This window comes from Macaca nemestrina, chromosome 10 (assembly GCF_043159975.1).
Source record: "Macaca nemestrina isolate mMacNem1 chromosome 10, mMacNem.hap1, whole genome shotgun sequence".
Classification (NCBI taxonomy): Eukaryota; Metazoa; Chordata; class Mammalia; order Primates; family Cercopithecidae; genus Macaca; species Macaca nemestrina.
In genome coordinates this window covers 80,112,912-80,127,585 of record NC_092134.1, presented here as the reverse complement: position 1 = coordinate 80,127,585, position 14,674 = coordinate 80,112,912, and the positions used below count along the sequence as shown (strand labels likewise).

General features: G+C 52.1%; 1 protein-coding gene across 2 annotated transcripts in view; it reads right to left on the bottom strand.

The window, feature by feature from the left end:
* The window catches only part of LOC105474276 (Sp7 transcription factor), a 46,011-nt gene that overhangs the window by 8,186 nt on the left and 23,151 nt on the right, over nt 1–14,674 (bottom strand). The window contains exons 3-4 of one of the 2 annotated variants that reach the window (XM_071071663.1): nt 1,401–1,641; nt 875–942 (exon numbers count right to left, since the gene is read on the bottom strand). In XM_071071663.1, coding sequence (XP_070927764.1) covers nt 875–895 — 21 coding nt within the window. In that variant the 5' untranslated portion in view covers nt 896–942; nt 1,401–1,641. The remainder of the gene's footprint in view (nt 1–874; nt 943–1,400; nt 1,642–14,674) is intronic. The other variant, XM_071071664.1, reaches the window with a different exon arrangement.

Sequence of the window (14,674 nt, the reverse complement as noted above, 5' to 3'; positions counted from 1 at the left end):
TCCCAACTCTGTGCCTTGGGTCTCCTAGAAGCCATGGTAGAGTCAGAAATTTCTCAAGACACCAAACCCTGACCCCGATAGTACCCCAATTCCCTTTGTCCCCAGTGCCAGAGGCAAGGGATGCTGGGGTCCCAGCCCAGAGGGGAAGTGGCCCAGTCCGCCCTGGAGCCTCCCACTCCCAAAATAGAGCTGAGTTTGTCTTTGGCTGAAAGCTAAATATTTGTGAGCCGGGCAAGCGGCCTCAGACCCCGTCCCTCCTCCTTGGTTCCCTCTCAGGCCTGGGCTCAGTTCCCCTGGTCAGCCCCCCCACATGCACAGGCTGGCCTCCTCCTTTCTCTCATAGCCTGCCTCCTCTCCTCCACACACCAGCCCCCTCCCCACACAACCAGGCAAGATCCTGCCTGGGCTATGAGTCCCAGGAGACAGGACCCCTAAAGAGCTATACCCAGTTGCTGCTCTGTGCCCACTCAGCCAGTCCTCTCTGCCTTCTATCTCTGCTGCCAGCTTATGAATTTCCTACCTCTCTCTCCTCACTACCCTTCGTCCCCCTCCCCCTCCTTTCTCCATCCCTTTTCCACTCCTCACAGTCAGTGTGCTTAGCTGACCTTAGGTAGGGGTCCATGCCGTCTTCTGACCTAATCCCCTCTCACCCTCTTTTCACTGCCCTCTGAACCCTGGCCCTATTCTTCCCTCCCTTTTCTCCTGCCCTCTGCTTCCCCTTTCTTGGACCCCACTCCTCTCTCCGCATCAGAAGGACCCCTGGAATTGACAAGCACCAGAGCTACTACCTATGTGAGTTGGAGGAGGTAGGTGGGCAAGGACTAGGACCATTAATGTTGTGGCTGGTTTCCTGGGGAGAAGAGGGGACAGTTACCTCAAGCAGGGAGGACGCCATCCTGAGGCTGGGGAACGGGTCCCAAGGAGCCAGGCAGATGGAGAGAGCTGAGCCGGGGAGAGAGAGAGAAGGGAGAGGGAGGGAGAATGGGAGAATGGGAGAGAAGAGATCTAAAGTTAGAAGGGACCGGGGTGGGGGGTGGGGGGTGGGGGGCTGCTCTCTGTCTGTAGGGATCCACCCTCTAATTACAGCTTTCCCAGTGGAGAAGGCTCCAGATCCAATGAGGAGGGCGAGAGAGGGAGGCAGAGGGTCCAAATTTCCTGCTCCATTTGCTGAGCTCCCCAAAGAAGGGATCAGGGAGGGAGAGGAGAAAAAGGGGCGCCCATGAAAGGGGTGGGAAGCAGGAAGAGGGGAGAGCAACACGGGCAAGTTGTCAGGGCTTCCTTGGGGGGGGGGCTGCTGAGGGGAGAGGTTAAAGGGATGGTGGACCCCGGTGTCCTACACGTGGCAGCAGTCCCATAGGCATCTGTGGGCACCCCTCCCAGAGCTCCCCAGTGTCATGTACCTGGGGAACCTGGGGCTGGCTGTCCCGAGTCTCTCCTCTCTGGAGGTCTGGCAGGGAGAGTGCAGGCAACGGGTGGCTTGAAGGTGCTGGAAGGGATCCGCTGTCTCCCAGGCCAGCTCCACTCCTGTTCCCACTCAGGCTCCGGTCCTACAGTTCTACTCTGACTCCAGAGTCCTTGCTGCTGCTCGGCGGCTGCTGCTTCTGCTACTGCTGCTGCCTAGGCTGCTGCTGCCCGCCGCTGCTGAGGAAAGGAACAGGAGGGAAAAGGAACAAACCCCAAACCACTAATTAGAGATCCAGGGGGGGGATGGGGGGTTGGGGACGACACTCACACACAGAGACTGGAACGCACTGACATACACACTCATGGCCAAACACAGGGGTGATGCATGCACACGTACACACAGTACCACTCACATGGGTACAGCCACTATCATGAATGAACACAGACACACGCAAATGCACACAGTGACACACTAGAAGCACACGCACCACACCCGCCCCAGCTGACCATGCAGAGGCTTGCTTCCCCAGTCACCCACCTGCCTCTAGGTCAGGACAGCAGTGTGTACGTGCCCCTGTGTGTGTGTACGTGCCCGTGTGTGTGTGCATGTTGTGTGTTTGTGTATGTTGTGTGAAGAGGGATGGAAGGTTCTGAGGTGGAGGTTTCTGCTGCCTAAACATTTAGTGTCACTGAGGTAGGTTCCAGAGCAAGGCCTGGAGGAAGGGTTGAAGAGTTGGGAAAGGCTTGGTATTGGCTTGGGGGTCCCTCAGTCTTCCAGTGCCTCAGTTTCACTGTTTGGAGGTCATACCTAGGCCCACCTCACTTTGTGGGGCAGAACCTGGATCTTGTTGATGAAGAGAAAATTTAAGACAGGCAGGAGTGAGGGTGGCGGTAGAAGGTCATTGGGTCAACTCATTCATGCCGACACCTAGCCCCTTTGGATTATTTCCCCCAAAAAGAAATGCCCTAACAGCCATCATTCCTTGTCAGTTACCATCCGTGGGTAACCAAGTTACCATCTCTTAGAGGCCATGGGTTTAATCTCCATCCTTTGGTGGACAGTTCTCCTGAGTGATCTGACTTTCCTTGGAACTCCGGGTTCCCTTTCTCATTGCCATACATCAATTCCCTCTTCCACAGAAAGAGCTGAAGTTATAACTTAATAAGGACTTCCCAACTTTGACTTCCCATTAAAATAGGAAATAAGAGAAGGAAGGTCTTAAGAAGAGAAACCCAAAAAGTCTATTACCTGAAACCTGGGCCCTGGGCCCTGAGGTGTTTATGGGAGAGAGAGGACTGGGCAGCTAAGTGGTAGAACCGGCAGCTCTCCCACAGGGGGGCTTAGCCTGCTGGGGTTGTTTTGCAGGTTATTCCTTAACACACACCTCTCCCCCTCCCAGCTCTGCCTGTCAGGGGAATAAAGCCCCATCATTTCCACTCTCCTCACTCCGCAACACCATCCCTCACTTTCTCGGAGTGCCTACTTCCTTGCTCCTTTTGCTATCCCAGATCTCCACAGAAAAAGCTGGTAGGTGGCAGGAGCAGATGGAGGTCCAGGGAGGGTTGCACAGCAGTTTCGCCAGCAGGCAGGGACGAATTTCAGGGTAGGGCCCAGGAGTTCTGGATTCTAGCCCCATGATTTGATTTACCCCAAGGAACTCTGGGAACCCAAGGTTTAGGGGAAGGGTTTGGGAACCAGGTGACTGATAGACAAAGAAAAGGCAGCAAAAGAAGAAACAGAGCAAATGAAACAGTCCAAGAGAATCAGAAGAGATATCACCAGGTATAAGAAAGATAGAGGAGAGAGGAAAACAGAAGGTCAGATGTGTGGCTTTAAACAAAAACAACAACAACAAAAACAGAGCAGGAAAGAAACTAAAAAGGTAAAGAAACAGGCCCAGAGGAACAAAGATGGGGAGACAATGGCTTGGGAAGGACAGGGAAAATAGCCTGAGGCATAGCCAGGTCCAGAGGAGGAGGAGGAGAAGAAGGAGGAGGAGGAGGAGGAGGGTGGTTGTGTTGTGTTGCCAGGCAGGTGGGGGGGCGGGGATGGAGTATAAATAGCACATAATTGTGTCCGCTGATTACACGGGCCACCCCACCCGTCTGCCTGAGAGGAAGTGCCCGTGGTGGGGTGTCCCTGTGACCTCGCGGTCTCCCCCTTGTGGGGGGAGTCTGAGACTAAGGTGCCAGATGGATTTCCGGGGCCCCGAACTCAGAAGTTGGGAAAGATAAGCTTTAGAGAAATTCTGTATCACCAGCAGAAAAGCCCAAGCCCAGTTAGATCAGGCAGGAAACTGAGGCAGAGGAGAAAGTCTAGACTCTAAAGAAGAGATAGCAGGTGAGGAGGGGATTGGGACTCAGATTAGATGAGGGAAGAAAGAAAGAGACTGAAGGGGAAAAGGAGGAAGGATGGAAAGATGAATGGACAGACAGGGCTGGGGAGAGGGGTTGGAAGGAAGGGTCACCTTCTCACTCCCCGTGTGGGCTTTAATCCCTAACCCTACCCCGGAAGGGGCAGATCCTAAGAGTGCTTGGGAAATAAAAAGGAGGAGCAGAGTCCCAGGAAGATGTGAGCCAGGGCCCCTGATGTGTCAACATAGGACACCCTCTGGACACAGAGCCTGTTCCTCACCAGAGATCAGCGCCAAAGATAGGCAGAGGGGCTGCCTGAAGTCCCCAGTTGCTGCCCTCAGGACCCCCTGGGTTCTGACTTCTCCATGTCCTTTTAAAAAACAGTCCTGCAGCCGGGCGCGGTGGCTCAAGCCTGTAATCCCAGCACTTTGGGAGGCTGAGACGGGCGGATCACAAGGTCAGGAAATCGAGACCATCCTGGCTAACACGGTGAAACCCCGTCTCTACTAAAAAATACAAAAAGCTAGCCGGGCGAGGTGGCGGGCGCCTGTAGTCCCAGCTACTCGGGAGGCTGAGGCAGGAGAATGGCGTGAACCCGGGAGGCGGAGCTTGCAGTGAGCTGAGATCCGGCCACTGCACTCCAGCCCGGGTGACAGAGCGAGACTCCGTCTCAAAAAATAAATAAATAAATAAATAAATAAATAAATAAAATAAAAAATAGTCCTGCAGCCAAGCTGAGGCTCTGGTGTTCCTGGGTCCAGCTCCCTAGTTTCCTTCCCAGGGCCCTGAGGGGCTGGGGGCAGCAATTGGAAGTCCTAACCAAGGACCTACCTCCACCCTCTCAGGCCTCCCTCAGCCCAGCCTCCCAGGGGGTGGGGCAGCCCCGGCAGAGGCGCCATGTGGCAGGGGCGGGTAGAGGCTGCGGCTCTGGTCCTTCCAGTATAAACCCCCTAGGCATCTGGTTTCTATCCACCACCCCCCACCACCCTGGGGGCCCCTCAGCCTCCGCCCACGGCCACCCAGACGCTGAGCTCCAAGGGATGGATGCCCCAGAAGGAAGGGGTGGGATGATGCCTTTCTGATATCCCAATGCCAGGACTGGGCTGAACCGCAGGAACCACTCCCTTCCCGCCCTCCCCTAGGAGAATCAGGGTGGGCTTTCTAGGTTAGAGGGGGTTGAATCTGGCACCTGCCTCAGTTCTCCAAATGATTTTAGATCTTTTTGGAAAGATCAGTGGGGTGAAAACAGAATGAAAACTGGGCAGAGTGGGGCCAGGTGCGGTGGCTCACGCCGGTAATCCCAGCGCTTTGGGAGGCCGAGGTGGGTGGATCACCTGAGGTCAGGAGTTTGACACCAGCCTGGCCAGCATGGTGAAACCCCGTCTCTACTAAAAATACAGAAATTAGCTGAGCGTGGTGACGGGTTCCTGTAATCCCAGCTACTCGGGAAACTGAGGCAGTAGAATCACTTGAACCCAGGAAGTGGAGATTGCAGTGAGCTGAGATCACGCCATTGCACTCCAGCCTGGGCAACAAGACCAAAACTCCATCTCAAAAAAAAAAAAAAAAAAAAAAAAAAAACTGGGGAGAGTGGGAGACCTGTACCCCCTACTCCCAAGGAATGCTATCTCCGTCATCCACACCATCGCCCTCTACCACTCTTCTAGGTTGGGCTGTCTCTAAGAGCCTCGTCCAAAGGGACTCCCAACTTTTCATTGTTGCTGTTATAGAAGGTTTGACTATCCTAGGGAGAATCACCAGAGAATAGTGAGCAGAGTCACTGAAACAGAGACTGACACATGCACTAATACATACCTGATGAGGGACACATTCATATCTGCATACTTGCACACACACAAGGTGACACATAATTCATACACATTTGTACTATGCAGGCATCCATATTGATAGACACTGATATATACATATACAAATAATGCTTACCCCAAGACACCCTAACCCCCAATCATAAAAATGCATACACCAGTATATATATATACATCGTACAGACTCACAGCCACCTAGACTACTCCCCACATGGACTCCCAGACACCCATCAACACACACATCTACACATGTGGCAAATGTCACATACATACACCCAGGGCTATCATTACAACTTTACAGCTCTGGAGATCTCTGAGGTCTCCTAAAGGGCACTTGGGAACCCCTCTCCCTATAAGGATCTGGGGATAAGGGTGATATGGAGGCCAATGCCAGTCCTGCAAATTGCTGCCTCCAACTCCTACTAGTATAAGAAGCTCCAGTGTACTTTTAGGTACTGTTGATCCAATCCTCCACACACATACACCAGAGTTCAGAAACGCAGATGGCCCAGCAAACTCCCTGGCCCTGGGGAACCCCAGCATCCCTACCCCCACCCAGGCCCCCGCTGCTCTGCGGCCCCGCTGACTCATCTCTCCCTCTGTGGAGCTCCCCAACCACAGGGGCCTGGAAGAGAAGCTTGGAAAGTTGCGCTCATGTCCCGGGCCCCTGGTCTGGCCACTACCCGCCCATGCACCCAGCCCAGCCCTTGTCTCCAGTGGATACTCCAGCGACAGAGAACATAGAGGGGACAGGAAAGAAGAAGGCACCCAGAGACAGGGAAACAGAAAGACACAGGAGAGACAAAGAGGAAACAAATGGTGGGCATACAGATGAGAGACCCTGAGGATCAGCTACTAGTCTGTTGGGTCTTCCAAGAGCAATGGGGCTGATGACCAGGAAAGCTTGCTCCTTGGGTTGAAGGAACATCCACTCATGGCCTCAGGATTTAGAGACTGCTGAGTGCCTTGACCCAGCATTTCTGACCCTAGGCTCAGCGTACTTGGGGAAGAGGATCCAATTTTAGGAGGCAAAGCTGAGGACACGGGGTAGAAGGAAAGCTTTTAAGAGGCTGGCAAACTTGTATAGGACAGCTTGGAAAAGCAGCTCCTCATCCCAACAAATATGTACACAAATTTACAGGTACAGACAGACTACAACTTTCCTTCCTCTCTACTAGGTCTCCCCATCCCCTCTTCCAGCACCAGGGCTACAAGGCAGGACTTCTGGGACTGGCTCTGGCTCCCCTCTTCCCTGAACCTTGGGTTCCTTCATTGATATTGAGCCCTGATATAATTCAGCAGCTTTAGGAGAGGCAGATCAGAATCAGAAACAGAAGTACCATGTAAGGAGGAGGAAGGAAACTGGATGGCAGGGGACAAAGAGGAAAATGAAAGGAAGGGGAAGACTGAGGTCTGATTCTGAAACAAGGGACCTGTCCTGGATGCCTGTGTCTAAAATGGGACAACATTGAATTAAGTAAGAACCTAGTCATCTCTAGAAAATGACCCTTTGTAAAAATGACCCTAGAATCTGATCCATGAAATATACTAGTGTCTTTCATAAGAAGAACTTGGGGTGATGGAGTTCTGATCACATCATCCCTAGGAGTGAGGCTGAGCAACTCAAGGGGATGGTCCTTCAAAATCCTAAATACAGACTGAGTGAGGTGGCTCACACCTGTAATCCCAGCACTTTGGGAGGCTGAGGTGGGTGGATCACCTGAGGTCAGAAGTTCGAGACCAGCCTGGCCAAAATAAAATTAGCTGGGTGTGGTGGCATGTGCCTGTAATCCCAGCTACTCGGGAGGGTGAGGTAGGAGAATCACTTGAACCCAGGAGGCAGAGGTTGCAGTGAGTCGAGATCGTGCCACTGCATTCCAGCCTAGGGGACAAGCGAGACTCCATCTAAAAAAAAAAAAAAAAAAAAAAATCCTAAATACACACCTCTCCCCGCTTTCTCTGGCCTGCTGTGTTCTTCGTGGGAGCACAGATTTTTGGGATGTGGAATGAACCTAAAGAACATTCTTTCTTTCAACAAATGTTCAGAAAGCACCTACTTTGTGTCAAGCACACTGGGCTAGACTTAGGCATGCGATAACAAGCAACACAGACGCATCCCTTCACCTCAGAAACTAACCAGCAGCTAATACAGAAGAGTAGGAAGTACCTCGATAGAATAAGGGGAGCCGGGCGCAGTGGCTCATGCCTGTAATCTTAGCACTGTAGGAGCCTGAGGTGGGCAGATCATGAGGTCAAGAGTTCGAGACTAGCCTGGCCAAGATGGTGAAACCCCCATCTCTACTAAAAATACAAAAAAACTTAGCTGGGTGTGGTGGCGGGTGCCTGTAATCCCAGCTACTTGGGAGGCTGAGGCAGAGAATTGCTTGAACCTGGGAGGCGGGGGTTGCAGTGAGCCGAGATCATGCCACTGCACCCCAGCCTAGACAACAGAACGAGACTCCATCTCAAAAATAAATGAATAAATAAATAAATAAATAAAAATAAAAAATAAGTACTGGATGTTATAGGAGACAAAAGGGTAAACCTAAGCCAGTTGTTGGGCGGGGGGTGGAATTAAGGAAGACTTCCTGGAAGAAAGGATGACTAAGTAAAGAAACTAAAGGATGAATCAGAGTTATCAAGTAAAAAAAGGAAGCGTGGCCCCGGCGCAGTGGCTCATGCCTGTAGTTCCAGCACTTTGGGAGGCTGAGGTGGGTGGATCACATGAGTCCAGGAGTTTGAGACCAGCCTGGGCAACATGACAAAACCCCGTCTCTACAAAAAATACAAAAACAAAAAACAAAACAAAAAAACATACCCTGGGTGACAGAATGAGACCTTGTCTAAAAAAAAAAAAAAAAAAGGGCCGGGCGCAGTGGCTCAAGCCTGTAAAGCACTTTGGAGGCTGAGATGGGCGGATCACGAGGTCAGGAGATCGAGACCATCCTGGCTAACACGGTGAAACCCCGTCTCTACTAAAAAATACAAAAAACTAGCCGGGTGAGGTGGCGGGCGCCTGTAGTCCCAGCTACTCAGGAGGCTGAGGCAGGAGAATGGCGTAAACCTGGGAGGCGGAGCTTGCAGTGAGCTGAGATCCGGCCACTGCACTCCAGCCTGGGCAACAGAGCAAGACTCCATCTCAGAAAAAGAAAAAAAGGAAGAGTGTTGTAGGCAGGGGGAAGAGTATATGCAAAGGCTCAGAGGTATGAGGGATTAACAACTTTCGAGATGCTGAAAATTGAATGTGAGTGCAACACAGAGTGCAGGCTGATGGAGAAGTTCTAATCAGCTATGCAAGGGGCCTAGACTTGATCCAAAGGCAACATAGGAGAATACTTGTATATTAGAGAAACAACTGACTTCAGAGAGGAGAATGAAATAGGGGCTTAGAGCCAGGCGGTTCTGGGTAAATCAGGCATTTACAATGGTGCAAGCTTGGGTAACCTATTTAACCTTTGAGGCCTAAGATTCCTCTCCTGTTGAAAGGGACAATGTAATATGGTAACCTCCCAGGGTTGTTACAAGGATTAGCAATAATACATGTAGAGTTCTTAGCACAGTGTCTGGCACTTAGTAGTTTCTCCATAAATGGTGTCTATCAGTATTGTCACAGTTGGGAGAAGGGCAAAATTGGAGGCAAGGAAACAATCTGTTGCAGCAGTCCAAGCAAGGTGTGGGAAGGTGTGGCCTGTAGTAGCAGAGAGGATGAGCAGAAGTCAATGAAGGGGGCCAGCATGGTGGCTCACACCAGCACTTTGAGAGGCCAAGGTGGGCAGATCACTTGAGCCCAGGAGTTTCAGACCAGCCTGGCCAATATGGTGAAACCCCTTCTCTACTTAAAAATACAAAATTGGCTGTGCCAATTTTTGGCACATGCCTGTAATCCCAGCTACTTGGGAGGCTGAGACATTAGAATCGCTTGAGCCTGGGAGGCGGAGGTTGCAGTGAGTAAGAGATCGCGCCACTGCTCTTCAGCCTGGGCGACAGAGCCAGACTGTCTCAAAAAAATAAAAATAAAAAAATGTCAATGAAGGGGTGATATTGAAGATGTGAGGTGGAGAGGACTTGGTGTCCAATTGGATGTGAGGGGTGAGTAGTCACAGACGACACTTCCCTTGATCTATGTGTTGATGTGTGCACTTGCACACAGGACGTGCAGGCATTTTAGAGGTATGTCTATTCAGTTCTGAGAATGGCTCTTGACAGTTGCTGGATCTGGCCAACAGAGTGAAGGGCCAGGGCAGTATCTGAGGACCTGGCCTGCAGTCTCCCAGAAGAACCCCCGCCTCTGCCCTCCGCCCCAATCCCTCCTGAACTATTTCCTTTCCCCCTTTTCACCCATGTCTCCCTCCCCCCACATTCCATCACCTCCCCTACATAGGAACCGGCTGTAAGTTCTAAGCCTACCTAGGCCCACTCTTTCCCCTCCTTCCTTTTTCCACTGCCTCAGTTAATGAGGGTCCTTGGAACTCAGCTACCAACATTACTACCTCCTCCCCGCACAGCCTCAATAGGACGCCCCTCTCTGGATTTCAAAGCACTGTTCAACGTCCCCCATCCACCCCCAACCCCACGTGGACGTGTGAGGCAAGAAGCACAGTTGAAGCTGAGGCAGGATGGGGGCGGTCTCAGCCCCCAGCCACAGCTGTGGGAGAGATAGGCACCCTCAGACGGACAGGACAGGTCGTGAGCTCCGGGGCTGCTGGGAGGTCTCTCGCGGCCTAGGCCCGGCTCAGGGCCGCTGGGGATCTCGCCTCCCTCCCGTGCCTCAGTGTCCCCGCGCGGCCGAGGGGCGGGCAGCCGGGGGGCGGGGCGCGGGCGGGGCCGGCCGGGCCAGGCGCCCGGGCAGGAGGCAGCTGCATATCTGCGGTCCCGACCACAATTGCTGGGAGTCGCGTCCCGGAGACTGGCGGCGCTGACTCTGCCCGCTGCGGCCGCCGCGCCGATTAGAGCCCGAGAGGGAGCGCCAGCCCGGGGGAGGGGGCGGCGGCGGGGGAGCTCCGGATGCCCCTTCGCCTCCGCCCAGCCAGCGCCCCCCGCTGCCCGGCCCAGTCCTTTCTCAGCCGCCCGAACCCAGGACTGGAGTCCTGCGTCTTCGGTTGTAGCTTTCTCGAGGCTGCATCCAAGCTTCTTCCTCCGGATCCTGCAGTGCCCGAGGTCCCGACGGTGCTAACATCCCATTGACCCCAGCCTGCCAGTCTCTCATGCCCTTTCTCTTCCCCATCAACCCACACAGAGAGGAGTCAGGATCTCAGAGCTCCCCGATTCTCGTATCCTCCGCTCCCCAACGCACTCTCTAGGCAAAAGCCCTTCCAAGCGAAGAAGGAGGTCAGAGACGCAGAGGACGGGCTTTCCAGGGCCAGAGCACCCCCTGCTGGCTGGCCCGAAGTCCCTACCCCTCCCCCTCCAGCTGTGATCTCCAGCTGTGGTGGCTGAGAAGAGCTGGCTCCTTTGATCTAGGAGCGTGGCAACCCCCTCCAGGCGCCCCATTAACCTCCATTATCCCAATTAGGCAGCCCTCCCAGTCCTGGATCCAAGCTTCAAAGCCCCCTCAGTTGGGAGAAAAGGGAGCTGAATCGTATGCCCCCTACCTCCCCACCAAGCCACACTACTTTCAGACAAAACCCAGGTGCTCTGGTCTCCAGCTTGTGTACATGATAGCAAGGCCAGAAGAGGGACCCTCAGGGGCCACCCTCGTCCCAATCCTGAAACTTATTTAAAAAGAGAAGCAGATAGTCAAGGGGACCCTCTTTTGCTGGCCCATTTTCCTGCATTCAATGATTTCAGTGGCAGCATCCAGGTTCCTGGCTGACCTGAGCTTCCTATCAACTTATCCAGCTTTATCCTGTGGAAAGGGGAGCCAAGAGCCAACCCCCTCCTCCCTTAATCCTATCTCAACACTCCCTTCCTCCCTCCCTCCTGGAACAATTTCCGCTGGGGGAGCCAGAGCAGGGCCCAGCACAGTGGCCGCTTCCTGGAACATTTTCCTGTATCCGAAACCGCGGCTCCCTCCCCAGGGACTGGCTGATCAAGGCCAGATGGGAGCAGGGATGGGGGAGGAGGAGAAGGAGCCAGACTCTCACCATCACCCCCTCCCAACACATATGCACACCACAGGAGCCCCTGCCCTAACACACAGAGGCTGACACAGGCATATACCACATGTCACAGTCACACCATGGGCAATCATGGGGACACATGAACCACAGAGGTCAGGTCAAGTTAACACACCCGTAGATGATCACACTCTCTCTCTACCTGGCCCTCTAAAGTGTCCTTGGACCCTAGGCCTTCCTTGCCAGATAAGGAGACCTTAGGAATCCAAGAACACTGGCACAGGATAACAGGAGGACCTCAATTAACAGAGGAGACAGAGACATCTAATGTGTCCAGCCAGACAACACCCACCATTCCATTCTACTTCTAGATGGTGCTCAGGCCTGCCTAACCCATCTCTCCAGGATCCTGGGAACTGGGGTAGAGGAAAGCTGTGGGGGCTTCTTCTCAAGTGCTACCTTCAGAGGACTTTCTAGTTGCTTCCAGATTCTTGGAGAAGATGCATACGATGTCTAGTGGGCTCACTCATGGCAGCCAAAGGACAAAGAAAGGGGAATAATGTGTGCAGCTGCAGGGAGCTCTGAGAGCCTGGAGGAGGAAGGAGAACCAGAGTAACTCCTGGGGACAGAGAGGAACCCTAGGGATTTTATGGTCTTACTGGTGACATATTGCCCCCAACACTGATCCTCCTGATCTCTTCTATCTCAGCCCTGGTGATTAAGAAGAGGATAGGGATTGTGCCCCCAGCTCAGCCCATTCTTCAACCATATTATCTTCTGCCAGTAATCCGAGCACATTTCCAGTACAAGACCCTAAATTTTCCTTTTTCTAGATGGAGTCTTGCTCTGTCACCCAGGTTGGAGTGCAGTGGCATGATCTCAGCTCACTGCAACCTCCACCTCCTGGGTTCAAGCAATTCTCTTGCCTCAGCCTCCCGAGTAGCTGGGACTACAGGCTAATTTTTGTGTTTTTAGTAGAGATGGGGTTTCACTATGTTGGACAGGCTGGTCTCGAACTCCTGACCTTAGGTTATCCACCCACCTCGGCCTCCCAAAGTGCTGGGATTACAGATGTGAGCCACCACCCGGCCCTGATGACCCTAATTTTTACATCCCTCATTTGTCTTTTGCTGGAAAGGGCACAGATTTGTGCATGGCTATAATATGGAACAGAGCTATGGAAAAGCTGAGGATGGAGATACATAGTCTCCTCTTTCCTGGAACATATCACTGGTTTAGGGAAATATTTGAAACTGGAAAGTTCCAGAAAATCTGGGATGCATGGTTACCATGAAGGGATGAGGGACTGACTATATAATCATAAGAACCAAAGCTAATCAGGATGGCCAAAAGTCCTTGTGTTCTTTCTTCAGTTTTGTAGTCCCGTTAGAAGGTATATCTTCCTTTCCCAAGCTCACCTGGGGAGGCAATACCTCAAGCCATCTTTACTCACATGTTTAATGGTTTGCCTCCAACTATCCAGAAGTTATTTATTTATTTATATTTTTGTAGAGACAGGGTCTCCCTATGTTCTCCAGCTGGTCTTGAACTCCTGGGCTCAAGCGATCCTCCCACCTCAGCCTCCCAAAGTGCTGGGATTACAAGCATAACCCACCATGCCTTGCCCAGAAGTCCTTTATGTGGTATAACCATCATTGTCTATCTTCCTTTCAGCTTGTAACTTTTTGCTGTAGCTCCAATACAGAAGACTATTCATCAATTTGGTAGTCAATGGCATTTATTGAGTGGCCCCTTGGGTGAAATACTATAGAGAAAATGCTGCATACAACTCTCAGTCCTTGCTCTTTAGGAGTTTAGTAGTGTGGTTAGGGAAAAGAGATACAGGAAAAAACTAGGGGCCAGGCGTAATGGCTCCCACCTGTAACCCAGCACTGTGGGAAGCCAACATAGGTGGATTACCTGAGGTCAGGAGTTTGAGACCAGCCTGGCCAACATGCTGAAACCCCATTTCTACTAAAAATACAAAATAATTAGCCAGGCTTGGTGGCGAGTGCCTGTAATCCCAGCTACTCAGGAGCCTGAGGCAGGACAATCACTTGAACTCAGGAGGCAGAGGTTGAAGTGAGCCGAGATCGCGACATTGCACTCCAGCCTCCAGCCTGGGTGACAAGAGCAAGACTCCGTCTCAAAAAAACAAAAACAAAAAACAAAAAAAAGAAAGAAAGAAAAGAAAAAACTAGGGACCATATTTGAAGGCATAGATGACTCACTTTACTTCTCAATGCCTCTATTTCCTCATTCAAAAATGAAGGAATTTGCCGGGCGTAGTGGCATGTGCCTGTAATCCCAGCTACTCAGGAGGTTGAGTTATGAGGATGGCTTGAGGCCAGGAGTTCTAGACCAGCCTGCACAACATGACTTTTTTTTTTTTTTTGAGGCAGATCACCCAGGCTGGGGTGCAGTGGCGCAATCTTGGCTCGCTGCAACCTCCGAGAAGGCCATCTCTAAAAAAAAAAAAAGAAGAAGTAGTAATTTTGCTATGTCTAATTGAGAACAACTAGTCTCCATGATCTTTTAGGTCCCTTTCTGATTTACCACAGGAATTAGTTAATAAAGAACACATTAGACCAGGCATGGTGGCTCACGGCTGTAATCCCAGCACTTTAGGAGACCAAGGTGGGTGGATCACCTGAGGTCAGGAGTTCAAGACCAGCCTGGCCAACGTAGCGAAACCTTGTCTCTACTAAAAATACAAAAATTATTCGGGCATGTTAACATACACCTGTAGTCCCAGCTACTTAAGAGGCTGAGGCAGGAGAATCGCTCGGACCCAGGAGGCAAAGGTTGCAGTAAGCCAAGATTGCACCACTGCACTCCAGCCTGGGTGACAGAGCAAGACTCTGTCTTAAAAAATAAAAATAGGCCGGGCGCGGTGGCTCATGCCTATGATCCCAGCACTTTGGGAGGCCCAAGCGGGCGGATTGCTTGAGGTCAGGAGTTCGAGACCAGCCTGGCCAACATGGTGAAACCCCATCTCTACCAAAACTACAAAAATTAACCAGGCGTGGTGGC